Genomic DNA, 13,733 nt, shown 5'->3' on the forward strand with positions numbered 1-13,733 from the left:
TTGACCATGGATCTTTGTCACTTCCCTTGCCAAAATGTGTTTGTTCCTTCTCTCTAACATAGCAGAACTATCCCTGCTTTACAATTGTGTATTTTTTGTGGACACAACGGTGAATGGCAACACATTTTTTTCTTGATGTCTCATATAAAAAGAAGTTGGGAAATTATACTGCTTGTAAGGATGAGATTATTCCTTTGTAACTTGTGAGGACACCATTGAATGATTAAATATTTATGCCAGTCAATATCAGCAGTGTCTCAATTCCCAGCTGGTTTATGTGAACCCTTCCCCATGCACCCCTCAGTGTCCTTATGAAAATAAACTCTGAATCAGTCTATTGGAAAATGGTGCTTGTAGTGGGGGAAGTTTCACTGTGTCAGGAGCTATGTAGGCCTTGGTAGTTCAAGGTACAAATGTTGAGATGTGTTGCAGTTACTGTTTCAGGCTTGCGCTAAATGTCACCTCTGCTTATTTCATCCCAGACCGCCAGAAGCTAGAGTTAGTAGTACCTTAGGGATGTGAGTGACTTCTTTCAGCCTAGTCACATTCCACTGTGAACACAAGGTTAACAGAATGCCCTGTGCTGTTTCAAACTTTGGCGTTTACATTTAGATTTGAGTGTGATGTAGACACTTTGAAGAGGGGCAGCTGGGAAGGGAGAGGCAGGAATGTGGAGAATCCAAAAAACTTCCTTTCTTTCTCTCTGTACTAAGTTCTCTTTACATCATTTTGACAACTCCTTCCCTCACGCCTTCAAATTTGCTTCTGCCACACACTCCAATTAGAACTTCTATGTACGATCATTGGAAAATACAAGAAGGGAAAACTATAGAGCATGGAGTGACTGCTTGGAGAGAGAAACAAATATTTCATTTGCCCCCAGATCTAAAACAGCTCATTTCCACTACTAATGTGACATGGACAGGGCACACTACAGCTGAGTGTTGTTACATGTGAGGAGTTCAGGGACCAGCGACCAACTGAGCACAGATGAATTCCAGAATTACAGGCAGAGTGAGACCACGTGGCGCCTGTTGCAAAGGTGTTTTGTGTTCAAAAGCAGCAGAACTATAATTTCTAAGTTTTTCTTCTATCTCTGTTCCACCCTCATCCCTACCATTTTGAAAATTCAGTTGGAATAACTAATGAGTCAGTTACCTTCCAAGTCAAAACTGGTTGGGTTATGAAGGATATCAACAAGTGCCTATTATGTCATCAGTTCTATAATCTGTGTTGCTGAGTGTAACTACATTAAAAGTCATATCTTGTTTTAATCTGAGTTGGGTTTCATCAAGTATAACTGATGCCTTTTGTGCAAAACGTGCACAGTGTTCTCCTCACATACCTGTCTCTTCTTTCAGGTGGAATTTTGGCAGGCCAGATCTCAGACAGGCTAGAGAAGAGGGCATCGACCTGTGGAATGATGTTATTGCTTGCAGCACCCACAGTAAGAGTTTGCCCCTCTTTTACAGCTGTGACTGGGACTTTAACTGTACTCCTTAGGAATTTCTGCAAGCAGCATCTTCTAAGTTGGACATAGAGACCAGGTTAAAAGTGTAAGAAGTTGAGCATGTGAGCAAGTATAGATTTGGACTACGTTTACTGAGCAATCATACCAGTCTAATGCGTTGCTTGTTACAGGATTACAGTCTTGTGCCTTATATCCCATGAAGAAAAGCAGCAATAAAAGTACTAAGCAGAGAGCTAAGTTGGACACTGGCAACCTTGTGGAGTATAGTTTATCACTCTTTTAAAATTTCATGTACAGTTCTTAGCCAGAATTTTAGCTGCTCAAAGACTAAAATGACTGTGCTCTAACTGAAAACTGGCAGCTGGTCATGTGAAGTACATTTTTTTGTGTGTGTTTTGATTCTTTTGTGAATTCTTCTGTGCTCCATTGAAGCTGGCGATTTGAGAGTTTAAAGTTGAGTGATCTCATAACATAGCCCTTTCTTCTGACAAGACACATTAGGAAATAGGAACACAGCCCTTATCTCCTAAGAGGGTTATTTTAAACCTCAGATGCCAGAACTATCTTTCACCTGATGCCAACTAAGATATTTTTTAGTTATCGTGGAGGAAGTGGGGACCTTAGGATCAGTGCAGATGTTGGTATTATAGCATGTGTGTTTTTTCATTTTTGCAGTTGTACATGTTCAGTACAGTCAGTAAAATGGGCCTTGAAGCTACTGTAGGTGAGTATTTCTAAATTGTTGTATTCCTCAGTTCATATGAACTTTTCATGTATGATCCTTTGCTCTGCTTTGTTCTTTACTTCCTTTTTTTTTCCCCGAGAGGAGGAAATACGGAGTGAAACCCCTTAGACTATGCCTTGCAAGCTTTTTGTGCGATAAAGAGAAGGAATATGAAATAAATAATTGGTGATATGAGTTATGTAATGGGGATTCAGTTGACAAATTGTTAGTTTATATCAATCAATTGTAACTGACTTTAGTTAGCTAACTAACTGTTAGTTGAGCTAACAGTGATTTGGGTAATATCATTAGTCTTCTTTATGAAGCTTTATATCAGCACAGGCATTATTATATTCCCTGTGACAAATATCAGAAATGTTTAAAGACTACCTGTAGTGCTTTTGAAAACAACTTTACCCATATAGGCTGAATATCTTCATGTCTTTCTGTTTGTTGTTATAGTTAAGTCTTCCTGGCAACTCACATTTTCTGTTTTTGTCCAACTTGCAATAGTGATGCTGCTTATCAGTGGTGCCCTGGTGAATGGTCCCTATGCACTGATCACTACTGCTGTCTCTGCTGACTTGGTGAGTTTGGCTTCCCCTCTGCTTCCAGTATAGCAGCATTGACCTCCAGAAAGAGCCATTTGCCTTCTGCAGGATTATCAGAAGGGATTGCACTGTCCTAAAGCAAGGTGATAAGAAGATGCTTAAGCTGTATTGAATTCAAACACTGAGATTGTTTTAGAGTTCATATGTTAGTACAGAACAGTCTCCTGCCTGTGAGAGCCTTCTAAATTATTCTTCCATAGTAACAAGATTAACTAAGTCTTGTAGATGAAGGCTCAAAGTGGATGTAAAAGTTGCATGCAAGGCCAAGTCTCTGTGCAGACTTTTCTCTGCCCTCTTTTATACTTTGCATCTTTAAATGAAGGAAGGGGCTATATTTGTGTGAGAGAGAAGTTGGAGACTTAATTCTCATCAGTGTAGAAAGCTGTGTCTAGCACATACCTTTCCTTTTGTCCAGGCTACCATTTGAATTCAGTTGGATAAGGTTTGTTGATCATGAATGCCACCTGAGAACGCTGACCGTGGTATCTTTCATTAGCTAAGATTTTGAACGTTGCTTTCAAAGGCATTGGTTCCTTAAGGTACCAGTTGAGAGTCCAACTTCACAATGTACATGTAACGTGGAAAGACATAGACTAGACACTATTGTAGAGATTTTTTTTCAGTTCAACTCGGGATGATTCTGAGCAGTCTTTGTCACTTTAGGGTACCCATAAAAGCCTGAAAGGGAATGCAAGAGCCTTGTCCACAGTGACAGCAATCATCGATGGAACAGGATCAGTAGGTAAGCAGAGCTTTGCTGTGGTAGGTTAAAACAAAAGATCTTTGTGAAACTACGCTCTCTGAGTCAGATTTTGTCAAGACTAGGTGTAGTTTGGGAATTGAGAAGAAGAGCAAACTTAGCATTAATCCTCACTAATGTTCCCACATCTGAGGGAGGGAGGAAGGAAGAGGGTGATAGACTAATAGTGAGCACAGATATAAAAAGTAGATGTCATGGGGTTGTTTCTGAGATCGGTGATGACTCATGACCTCAGCACTGGTGTGTAGGGAAAATTGAGTGGGATTTGTCTTGATGTGGGATAGGCATATTTCTAGCCAAAGGATGACATTTATCAAACTTCTAGTCTTCCAACTTCTCCTGTGTTAGGTTCCCTATTGGCTTGCAGCTATACCAGTTACATTTTGACCTTTCTGGGATGTTTCAATAAATAAGGTAATGCCGAGTTAACTCAGTAGAGAAATTGATAATCTGACTCAGAACAGCTATCTTTCAACATAATAATACTTACACTGCATCATTCTGACACGATCAATACTATATTTTAGGTGCAGCTTTGGGGCCTCTCTTGGCTGGTCTCATTTCCCCGTCTGGTTGGAACAACGTGTTTTATATGCTCATGGTGGCAGATGGGTGTGCCCTGCTAGTAAGTCTAAAAATACTTCTTGGCTGCTGTGTATTTCCCTTATGCTAAACTGTTTATATTAAAATGTGTGTTTTCCTTTTGCAAATTCAGTGCTTTGTTGACTAAGAAACATCGAATTGTATAGGAAATTTTCAATAAAAGAGCAAAGTAGCTTGTTTTGAAATTTTCATTTAATTTTAATCAGAAGTGCAAATTAGTTCTGGTGCACTTCAATTTGTGAACAATTGCACATCTGTTAATTGCTGGATAAACAGATTACAGCGGGCAAAATTGTAAGTGAATCTTCACATATAAAGCTAGAAGATGCCTTAGATTCCACTCACGGAAGAATTACTTCTGTTTTCTTTACAACTGGTTTACTGAAGCAGTAATAACTATTTGGCTATGTTGCTGTATCACCAAAATCACCATGATAATGAAATTGTTCAAAGTTAATACAGCACATTCTCCAGATGGACTTAAAATTGCTGTGCTGGGTTAAACAAAAAATGACTTCCTTGCTTTTGACAGTAACCAGGAGCAGATGTTAGGGAAAGGGAGTGTAACACACATAGTTACTTGAAACAAAGTATATCCTTTTTTACTTTTTGTTTTTCTTCTCTGCTCTTGTTTGAGATTCTGTGTGCTGGGTAGGAAGATTTGATAAGGTTTTTTTTTTTCCTTAACTTGCACTATTTTGCTTTAAGGACCAAAGAAGAGACAAGATGGGGCAAGGAGAGTCTTGCTATACCTTTGAAGTCAGTCTTGCTGCAGCCACCTATAGGTTAACTTGTAGATTATATTTCTGTGTTTGCCACAGAGTTCCCTAGCAGGCATTTGTACCAGCTTGGTCTGTTCTCATAGAATGTTGCTATGACTCTGCCATTGCCTCAACTATTGCTTGCTTATCCTTTCCTTTTGAAGTCCTGAATGGAAGTGCTCATGAAAGGGTGGGATGACCATGAAACACTTAAGAAATACACCTTCCTCTGTACTGACTATGCCCAGATAAAACCCCGTGTCTGCAAGGTTATTTCACTGAGCTCTGTACTTCTGCAGAGAGACCAATGTTGAGTTTGTCAGACACTCTTTCCTGAGACAAGAAAAGGAGGAAGTGTTGTCTTGAGTTGGGATTGAAGCTTGCTTTATAAACTTAAGTTAAGCTCAAAACATTGAACTATTTTTTTTTCCTACATTAAGATGTGAAATGTCTGGAAATTAATTAAATTAGATACACTATAATACTTGAAGTATGTTCCCTCTGATAGTCAGCAGCTCTATAAATCCTCATTTGTACTGTTTTCAGTATTAGATCTTCCATACTTCAGAGTGGAATTTGGGAGATTGTGGTAGTTTCCTTAAGTAGACCTAAAGCTCTGGGGCTTTGTTTTGTGTTTTTTTTTTTTTCTTTTATAGTTATTTATTAAAAAATAAATGGAAAAAAAAATCCCACATTTCTTTACAGCTTCAGTTAAAATACCTTTGAAAAGCACTGCTTCTGAGAGGTTTGACTCTACTCTTGTAATACTTGTTTTTTGTAACTACTGCTTTTACTGGTTTTTGCAGTACAGCGTGTAGATGCCTGTATGCAACTTCTGTTTCTTCAAAGATATCTGGAGAGGGGTTGGTCTCCTGCATAGTATTCAGTTCCATCGTGATTGGCCACTCATATCTCTGAAATATTAGGTCTAACGTCTTAAAACACCAGTACTTACAGTATTGAAGAAAATTCCTTTTATAACAGTGAGGCTGAGGATAAGGAAATGTGTAAGAGTGAGGAACCCTAGAAGTTCTCATCCTATCTTTAGTGTGTGTGGGAGTCCTCAAATTTTCTTTGTAGAATCACATTCCTGGAGGCTGCCTCAGTTAGTACACCTTTTAAAATGCATTTGAAAGCCCTGATGTTGCGTGTGCAAGTAGACGTGGCTGACATTGCTCATCATTGTGTGATTAAAGCTTTTCACACAAGCTTGTTTTTCAGAATAGCAGCGAAAATAATTTTAAGCTCCCACATTTCCATTTGCCATATATTCTTGAAGTCTTGAGTTCCCTCTGCTGGTTTCTTATCTGTCTGCTGGTTCCTGTTTTATTATTTACGCAGAAATTAATCTTTCAATTGCAAAATTATTTTTTGTTTCATGTTCAATGTGAAAATCATTTTCTAATCATTAATTAAGCATCTGTATTTTTTCTTAAAGGCTTCAGCATTACAAAGTAATGTTTCAAACCGAGAACTCTGAATAACAGTGTGCAGCTTGTTCTGAAACTTTGTTGGTATAGCTCTATGGATAGTAACACAGATACTGTGACTCTTTTTACAGTTCTTACTCCATCTTATTCAGAAGGAACTTCGGTGTAATGCAGATCATACCCTGTAAGTGTTAACATACAGCTGTTGCTCTTACATAACTAATTTAAAAGCAGGTTACAAAGGTGTTGCCCCCTAATACCTACATGTAGACAAAACACTTTAAGGCTTTCTGTATGTCCATTTCTGTTGTTACCTGTTTTGCTTCAAAAGACTGATCTTGTCTTAATGTTTTTAAATTGTGAATTTTCTTCTTTAGGACATCTCGCTTTGAAAAGCACCTGAAAACAGACTTTTGGTCAAAGTCTCTTAGTTATAGTTTGTTGGTTTTGGTTTTTTTTCCACCCAAATATGTAATATCTCTGGTTTCCATCATCGAGTGTGCAGGTGGGGAATGAGCAGTCAAGTAGCTTCTTGCTCTGTGTTGTTTGATAGTTTCAAATGTAACTTCTTCTAAAAGGTCTCCTTAAAGGAAAGAGTGACTGGAATTACAGCATTTTGAATTGAGAAAACAAATCCAGTGAATTAATGGGGTTACAATTGCCTAAGCAAAATCTAAATTCAGCCGTTGGCTGTTTTGGAGCAGTGAAATAGAACAGGAAAGAAATATATAGCAAGGAATGTGGATCCCGCATTTTGAAATTAGTGGCTGTTATACCTCACACCTAAACGTTTCCTGTCTGATTGCTGTTCTTTCCCAGATTTAAGGAACACTGAGTTGAGAGACCAGATTTGGAACAAGGACTGCGTAAGTGACCAGAGCTCTTCCCTGAAAAAAACCTTAATGGAATGTGTTACTCCATACGTAAGAGATTCTGTTCGGTGGAGAATTTTGCACGTTTACTGGAAGCAATTCGAGAAATGCAGCTGGTAAATCCCTGAAGCTCTTATTTTTGCACATGAATAAGTACCTCAGGATGGCAACTATTCATCAGATGAAGGGACAGGAACTTTGGGAAGCTTTGAGCAGACCGCCTCAACTGAGCCAAAGAGAAATACCAAGTGCCTTTTTAATTTCCTTTGATAGGATGTTTTTAATGAAAATGCTATACTGTGTATTTTCTAAAAACAACTCAAAAGTGGAGCAGAAGGAGGTTGGAATCATAACAGACAGCCCGGCAGTGAGCAAAGTATCCCTTATGTCATCTTGTGCATCACTGTGACTGAGGGCATCACTTTATAGAGAATAATACCAGCTGATTATTAATACACACTGCTATTAGTATTTTGAAGCTGCTTAGACAATGATAACCTCATCATATTATTAGTTTTTAACTACAGCACACATTCTAATCCCAAGGACAGCATCCAACCTTTTGGTAAGAGATGAAATAGAATTTATAGTTGCAATGTACTGTAGTTAGCAGTTTTCACAAACTATTTGGGTGGATGCTAGTCTACAGTTAGGATTGTGCAAAAGTGAATCCTAAGCAACAAAAAGTAGATTTTGAGTCAATTTCCAGTGGAAGACTGGTTGTTTTCAGGGCATTGTAGTAAAATGGTTGTGCAAATGTCACATCGTTATTGTGCTGCTCCTCTAGGCTGGATTGAAATGAGAGGTTGTTCCTTTTGAGGTGGCAGAGAACTGTATGCTGCCATACCTTTGAATTACAGCACTGAAAAAATTAGCTGCTGTAGTGCTCAGTGCCACAATGATCTCTGTTGGGTACTTGCTGATTTCAGTGGTTTCATGTATATTTGGAAGTCTTTGACAGATCAAGGCCTTAATAACCAGAAATCTCTTTCACGTGGCTAATTTAAAGTGGCTTTGAATTTCAGATTCAGAGCCAAAATATGTGTCTTTAAGAAAAGAAAAATTACCTAGGTGGTAGGTTGTAAGAGAACATTTTGGTAACAAGTGTTACCCAGCAAACAGACAATTTAGTGTCTTCAGAACATATCGTTTCTTCATACAGGTATCTCCTTTGTAAAATAGATATTTCTGTGATCGTTTTTTAAAAGATGTACAAAAGTATAAAGGAATTTTTTGTATAAGGTGTTTATACTTAGATCGTGAAGGTTCGGTAATTTAAACTGTGTGTTGTTCATAACTGTATTTATTAAAGCTGTAGGCACGTGTCTTGTTCTGTACTGTGCTCTAAGTTTTGTGAAACAATGCAGTGGTCTTTATACTTGATTAACAAATCAGCACTCTAAAATAGCCCTGCAAAGCATAAAGAAATGTCTCAGCTGCTGCTATGCTGTTTCCATGTGTTGGCACAGTACTTGATTTCCAGGGCAGTTTCGTAATTTTTTAGTTTCTGATGAGTTACTTCACTGGTTTGGTTCATCATGTGCTTTCTGCTTGACTTGAACGTTGTGTTCCTTTCTGACTGTTTTGCTGAACAGAGGCATAGGGAAGATCTTGGTCCCACAGAGGCTAATGGGAGGTGCCACAGGCCGTGCAAGTGAATGCTCTACGCAGTCTCAGAAGCTGTAGTTCCCTGGCTGAATGGTTAGCTGCACACCTTTTGTGCAAAGCTGTTGAGGCCGGTAGGGATGCTCAACCTGCACTCAATAACACATGCTGCATTTGGGCCTTAGGCTGTAGTTAAATGCAGCAGAGTTTTGCTGCAGATCCGTGGAGTCATCTGTGAGGAAGAACAACATTGCAACCCCAAAAGAGCTGTGCCAGCATGACTTTCAAGACCTGTGTGAGAAGGGAGGGATGGAGGACTTATTTAGCTGAAGATGCCATCCTTTCCCCCAGAAGGACTGTAGAGCTGCATTGCTAGTTTATCAAAATGATTTATACTCTTAAGCTCTGCTGCACTCGGATTTTGAGGGGCTGTCCCCTATGGGCTGAAGTCTTAGGTTAAAATGCTTTCAGTTGTATTGAACAGTTTCACGTTGTAAAGATGTAGAACTGTGGATTTTATGTTTTACTTGTTGGGGCTGCTGCTGTTATTTATTTATTTATTTGAATAGCTTTCATACCAAAGTGACTTGGACATGGGATTATGACAATATTGGAGGTGCTGGGCTGAGTCCTTCCTTCCACTGATCACAGGAGGGAATTGGGACTCTCGCTGTACTGGTGCCTCTTTCCTTGCTTAAAGCGCAACGTTTTGGTTCCCCCTAGCAGTGAACGTGTTGGATGATGAGATGAAGATGGCTGCTCTTTTGTCACAACCCGAGGGCCCCCCAAGCTGTGAGCAAACTGTTTTGTTAGTACTGGGTGTTAATATTCATTAATCTGGAAATGGACAAAACTGACGAAATGTTGTATATAGAAACAGAAGTGACCAATAGGTAGAACCAAATTCGAGTTAGACTACAGGGTTTGGGTTTTGTGGGTTTTTTTTATGCTGGTTATTCTCAATTTTATCTATATAACTTCCTGTGTTGAATAAAAACGTGCTCTCCTTTAAAATGTGAAATGCTCGTTACTTCATCTTTTACATCTCCATGAAGAAATGCTTGATTTATTGTTTTGGAGCACAGACATCTCCGCTGAGACAGCACTCCTGTCTGTTGTGAGGTAATGAAAAGTAAGAGAAGAAATTAGAACCTTTTGTTTTGAAAACAATACCCTGCTCAACTCAAACAGGTAATTATTTTTCTCATAATGGGATTGTGGGTTGTACAACATCATTATTTATGATCAGCTGCATCAGATGGGTATGTTCTGCCTCCTCCTTTTTGTCTAGTAAGGAAGGAGGACACTCACCTGTGTTGGGGACCGAGCTCGGCTCCTACAGTATAGCTTGAAGGTGCCTTTTTTGTTGTCCTCAATTTATATGGAATTTAAATGGAAATCTTCATCTTTTTTATCTCTAGTCATTTTGAACATTTATTGTCTTTAATCCATTTAATGCAGAGATACAATGTCCATACCTACAGGTATACTGGGATAAAAGTGCTTGGAAGGGAAAACAATTCTATTTGGAAAAAAGTGTCTGTGAAGTCTTGGACAAAATTTCTCATCAAAATGTGCCCGAAGTGCTTCTAGGAATAGAAAAATAATAGCTTGGGCCTTTTTGTATAAGAAGGGAGACTCGGGAACAAGTTTCTCTTCTGCCTGATGTGGAGCAGGAGCCTCCACCAGAGTACCTGCACCCTCATGAGCCGGCTGCTGTTGGAGACACGGCATTGGAGGTTGGTCTCATTGTGCATAGGAAGGGTTTATAGGGTGGGAAAATGATAAAATAGCTAGTGAGGAAGTGATATTCACAGATCACTTTGAGATTTTATAAATAGCTAGTGAGGAAGGTGTGGTGCATTCACAGAAAATTTTGGGATTTCTTTTGCTTTTTAGTTAAACTGCTAGCCTACTCCATGTGTGAAGATACATTTATTCCCATATATTCTGCCAGCTACAAATTCCAAAAGGGATTCTGCCAGCCAGTTCTGAAAGTTACCGCATGTGTTTCCTGCATAATATCTTTGGAATAGTAATGAGAATTCTCCATTTGTTGTTCATGCCACTGTCGCACTACCTCAGACTTAAGCAGCATTTACACTTGGGAATCCATTCAGTTGCTGCTGATGGGTTTCTCCAGTGATCGATGCATGGAGTTGTTTGCATGGAAAGTGCTGCTCTAGGTTATGTAGGCGTAATGGGGTATAAAAGAAATCAGAGTGCATTTAGAGCAGTTGGAGGCTGACTGTTCTTCATACAGAATTCAGCTGAGAAAGATTGTTTACAGTCTGATCAAATTAGTAGGCCTTGATTTGGTGATGGCGGTATTCTCTGGTTGGACTGAAATTTTATGGCCTGCATATTATATGGGAAGTTAGATTAGATCATGCAGTGATTTCTTCCAGGCTTGAAGTTTATCTGATAGGTTGCTCTTATTGCTGAATTTTCTGCTCCCAGCAAATCCATTCTGATTTTGTTTTATTCTTTGCAAAACTAACAGTGCCGCAGTATGGACTGTTCCTCCACTCACAGGCTGCTGTGCCTGCAAGGTGACTGCAGGCACAGGACTCCGTTTCTTTTCCTGGGAGCTTTGCAGCTCAGTGCTCTGGGGCACTGGTAACCTTGAACTACATTCACTCTCAGGCAATCTTAGAAATCTGGCCACCATCCTTACCCAGGGGCGTACCGGTCAGATATGTGTTGAAAGTCTCCCTCAGTGCTGCACTGAACTAGAACGTTCTATGGTTGAGTGCAGCATTCACTGCGAGTTTTTCAATCCAGTGAGAAATGGAAAATGTTTAAGATCCCTTACCATAAGTGGAACTCGCACTGCAACTTCATGTTGTAAAGGACAGTGGGGTGTAAGTGGACCTATTCTGTGCCATGTATAAGGGTACATACACATACATCTGCAAAATATCTTTGCTTGTGGCTGTTAACTCTCCAGATGTAAATAAGTCTAATGTTTTTTTCTTCCTGGAGAGGTATATCTGCATGTCACAGCATTTAAGGAATAGCATTAGTGGCAGGTCATTCTGCATCTCTAGGAATCACCACGTCCCCACTGCAATCACAGACTGTGTGCACACGTAGGAATAAGCCGAGAAGAGAGCAAGCAAGAGACTGAGATTGAGCATGTTCCACTGGGTTCACAGAAGACTGCAGTCAAGAGCTTGTCCAAATTTCATCTGAAAGAGAGCAGTGTCCTTTGCCTATGAAACCCTACCTACAGATTGAAAAAAGAAAACGCGAAGACAGAATTTTGGAGGTCTGTTCTGGGTAAGGTATGGGCCTGTCCCCATGGAGCCCAGCCTGAATTTCTTCCATCATCTTTAGGTTGCCGTGGTTATGTAAGCCTAGGGTTGGGGCTAGAGTTTGTGTGTGGTTTTTGTTTCTAAGAAAGATTCACAGAAGGAAAAACCGTGGAGGGACTGTATTGGACAGACAAAGTGTGGCAGAGTGGAGGTACAGTAAGTTGTCAGTTCTAACTTAGTCCTTTAGCAATTGTACCCACAGGCTGCAGTGATGATCTAGTACTTTCAGTTGTCATTTCTAGGATGTTATTCTCCATTCACTTGTGTAACTCAGGAGAAAACATCCAAAGAATCCAAAAATTTTATTTACGTCCTTGCCGTCTTAGACACTGTAGTTTTTAAGTTTATGTGGTACCCAAATCCTTAACAGGTGGCCTGAATTTCTCAGGTTATTTGGAAAGCAGCAGCAGCTCATTGAGGTCAGAACTCAAAGCAGCAGCCTGAGTTCATATGCTAAATCAAGAGGGATGCAGCTACATTTGTGTATATATATACGAGTTACAGCACGAATAGGGATCAAGCTGAAAGAGAGCTAGACTTCACTGCCCAGGAGATATGGAGATTCTGGCTCAAAAAAAAAGGTGACGAAATGATCAATAACTTCTGAATTCTCACCATTTCATTTCTGTGATACAAAGGGTAGTTGGCACGGATTGCACAGAGCAATCCAGACTAAACTTAAAGAAGAAGTGGGTTTCTTCTGCCTCCTCTGCTAAACATAATGCCATTATTTCTGCAGCAGAGGACGGCATATTATATTTGAGTCTGAGTCACTCAATTTGCTGCAGGCCACGTGAGACTTTAGCTTAATAAGTACAGCAGGTTCTGAAGCTATTATTAAATCACTCCTATCATCTGGTAGGAAACATCAGAACATCATGTCATTCTGTGACAGAATCTGTACGTTTGGTTTTCCACTGGTACATGGCGCTAATAGCCATGTAATGGAGGGGTGCATCTTAGCTATCGCTGTTGGGAGCCTTTGTAAAGCTTCTCCTTCTCCTCTGGCTGCAGCTTTCAAGTTATATGAAAGGAACAAATCATTCTAGCAGAAGAATAGAAGAGCTCTCAAAAGCTTATCAAGTGTGTGTTCTCTGTCCCTAAAAGATGAAAGTGGTGTGTGGGGTCCTCTGTGCTGAGCGGCGATCGCCCCATCGAAGCGTGGGCACACTCAGCTTGATGCCAGCATTGTCTTCTCTCTCTCGGAGGTTAAGGAAGCTTGCCTGTTTGCTTTGCACTGAGGAGAGCATATTAGCACAGCTGGTTGGCGTGTCTGCTTGCAAAACGTCATTGCATAAAGCAGAGAAATACAGCGAGAAGCCTTCTGTTTTCCTTGCTCTGATTTTTACATTGTCAGGTCTCAAAAGTGGGGTCACCCGCAAAGAAATGTGAGATGGAGCTGGGTGATGAATGTGATGCCTAAGAATGCGTGTTTTACCGACTGATAGCTGAGCTAGAGCTGATTGACAGTCTGACTTCTCATATACTCAATTGTCAGGCAAATTACAGGGACTCTGACCCAGGCTTCAAATTTTGGTAAATAATTACTTGAGGGGGACAAAATCCCTCTCCAGAAAAG

The 13,733-nt window shown here is 39.9% G+C and overlaps 1 protein-coding gene across 10 annotated transcripts in view; it reads left to right on the forward strand.

The window, feature by feature from the left end:
- Nucleotides 1-9,858, forward strand: part of SLC37A1 (solute carrier family 37 member 1) — a 39,473-nt gene extending 29,615 nt beyond the window's left edge. For all 10 annotated transcript variants that reach the window (XM_021406436.1, XM_021406404.1, XM_021406474.1 and 7 more), the window contains 7 exons: nucleotides 1,362-1,447; nucleotides 2,147-2,195; nucleotides 2,709-2,782; nucleotides 3,470-3,548; nucleotides 4,094-4,191; nucleotides 6,492-6,544; nucleotides 7,180-9,858. In XM_021406436.1, coding sequence (XP_021262111.1) covers nucleotides 1,362-1,447; nucleotides 2,147-2,195; nucleotides 2,709-2,782; nucleotides 3,470-3,548; nucleotides 4,094-4,191; nucleotides 6,492-6,544; nucleotides 7,180-7,195 — 455 coding nt within the window. In that variant the 3' untranslated portion in view covers nucleotides 7,196-9,858. The remainder of the gene's footprint in view (nucleotides 1-1,361; nucleotides 1,448-2,146; nucleotides 2,196-2,708; nucleotides 2,783-3,469; nucleotides 3,549-4,093; nucleotides 4,192-6,491; nucleotides 6,545-7,179) is intronic.

Source organism: Numida meleagris, chromosome 1, assembly GCF_002078875.1.
Source record: "Numida meleagris isolate 19003 breed g44 Domestic line chromosome 1, NumMel1.0, whole genome shotgun sequence".
Classification (NCBI taxonomy): domain Eukaryota; kingdom Metazoa; phylum Chordata; class Aves; order Galliformes; family Numididae; genus Numida; species Numida meleagris.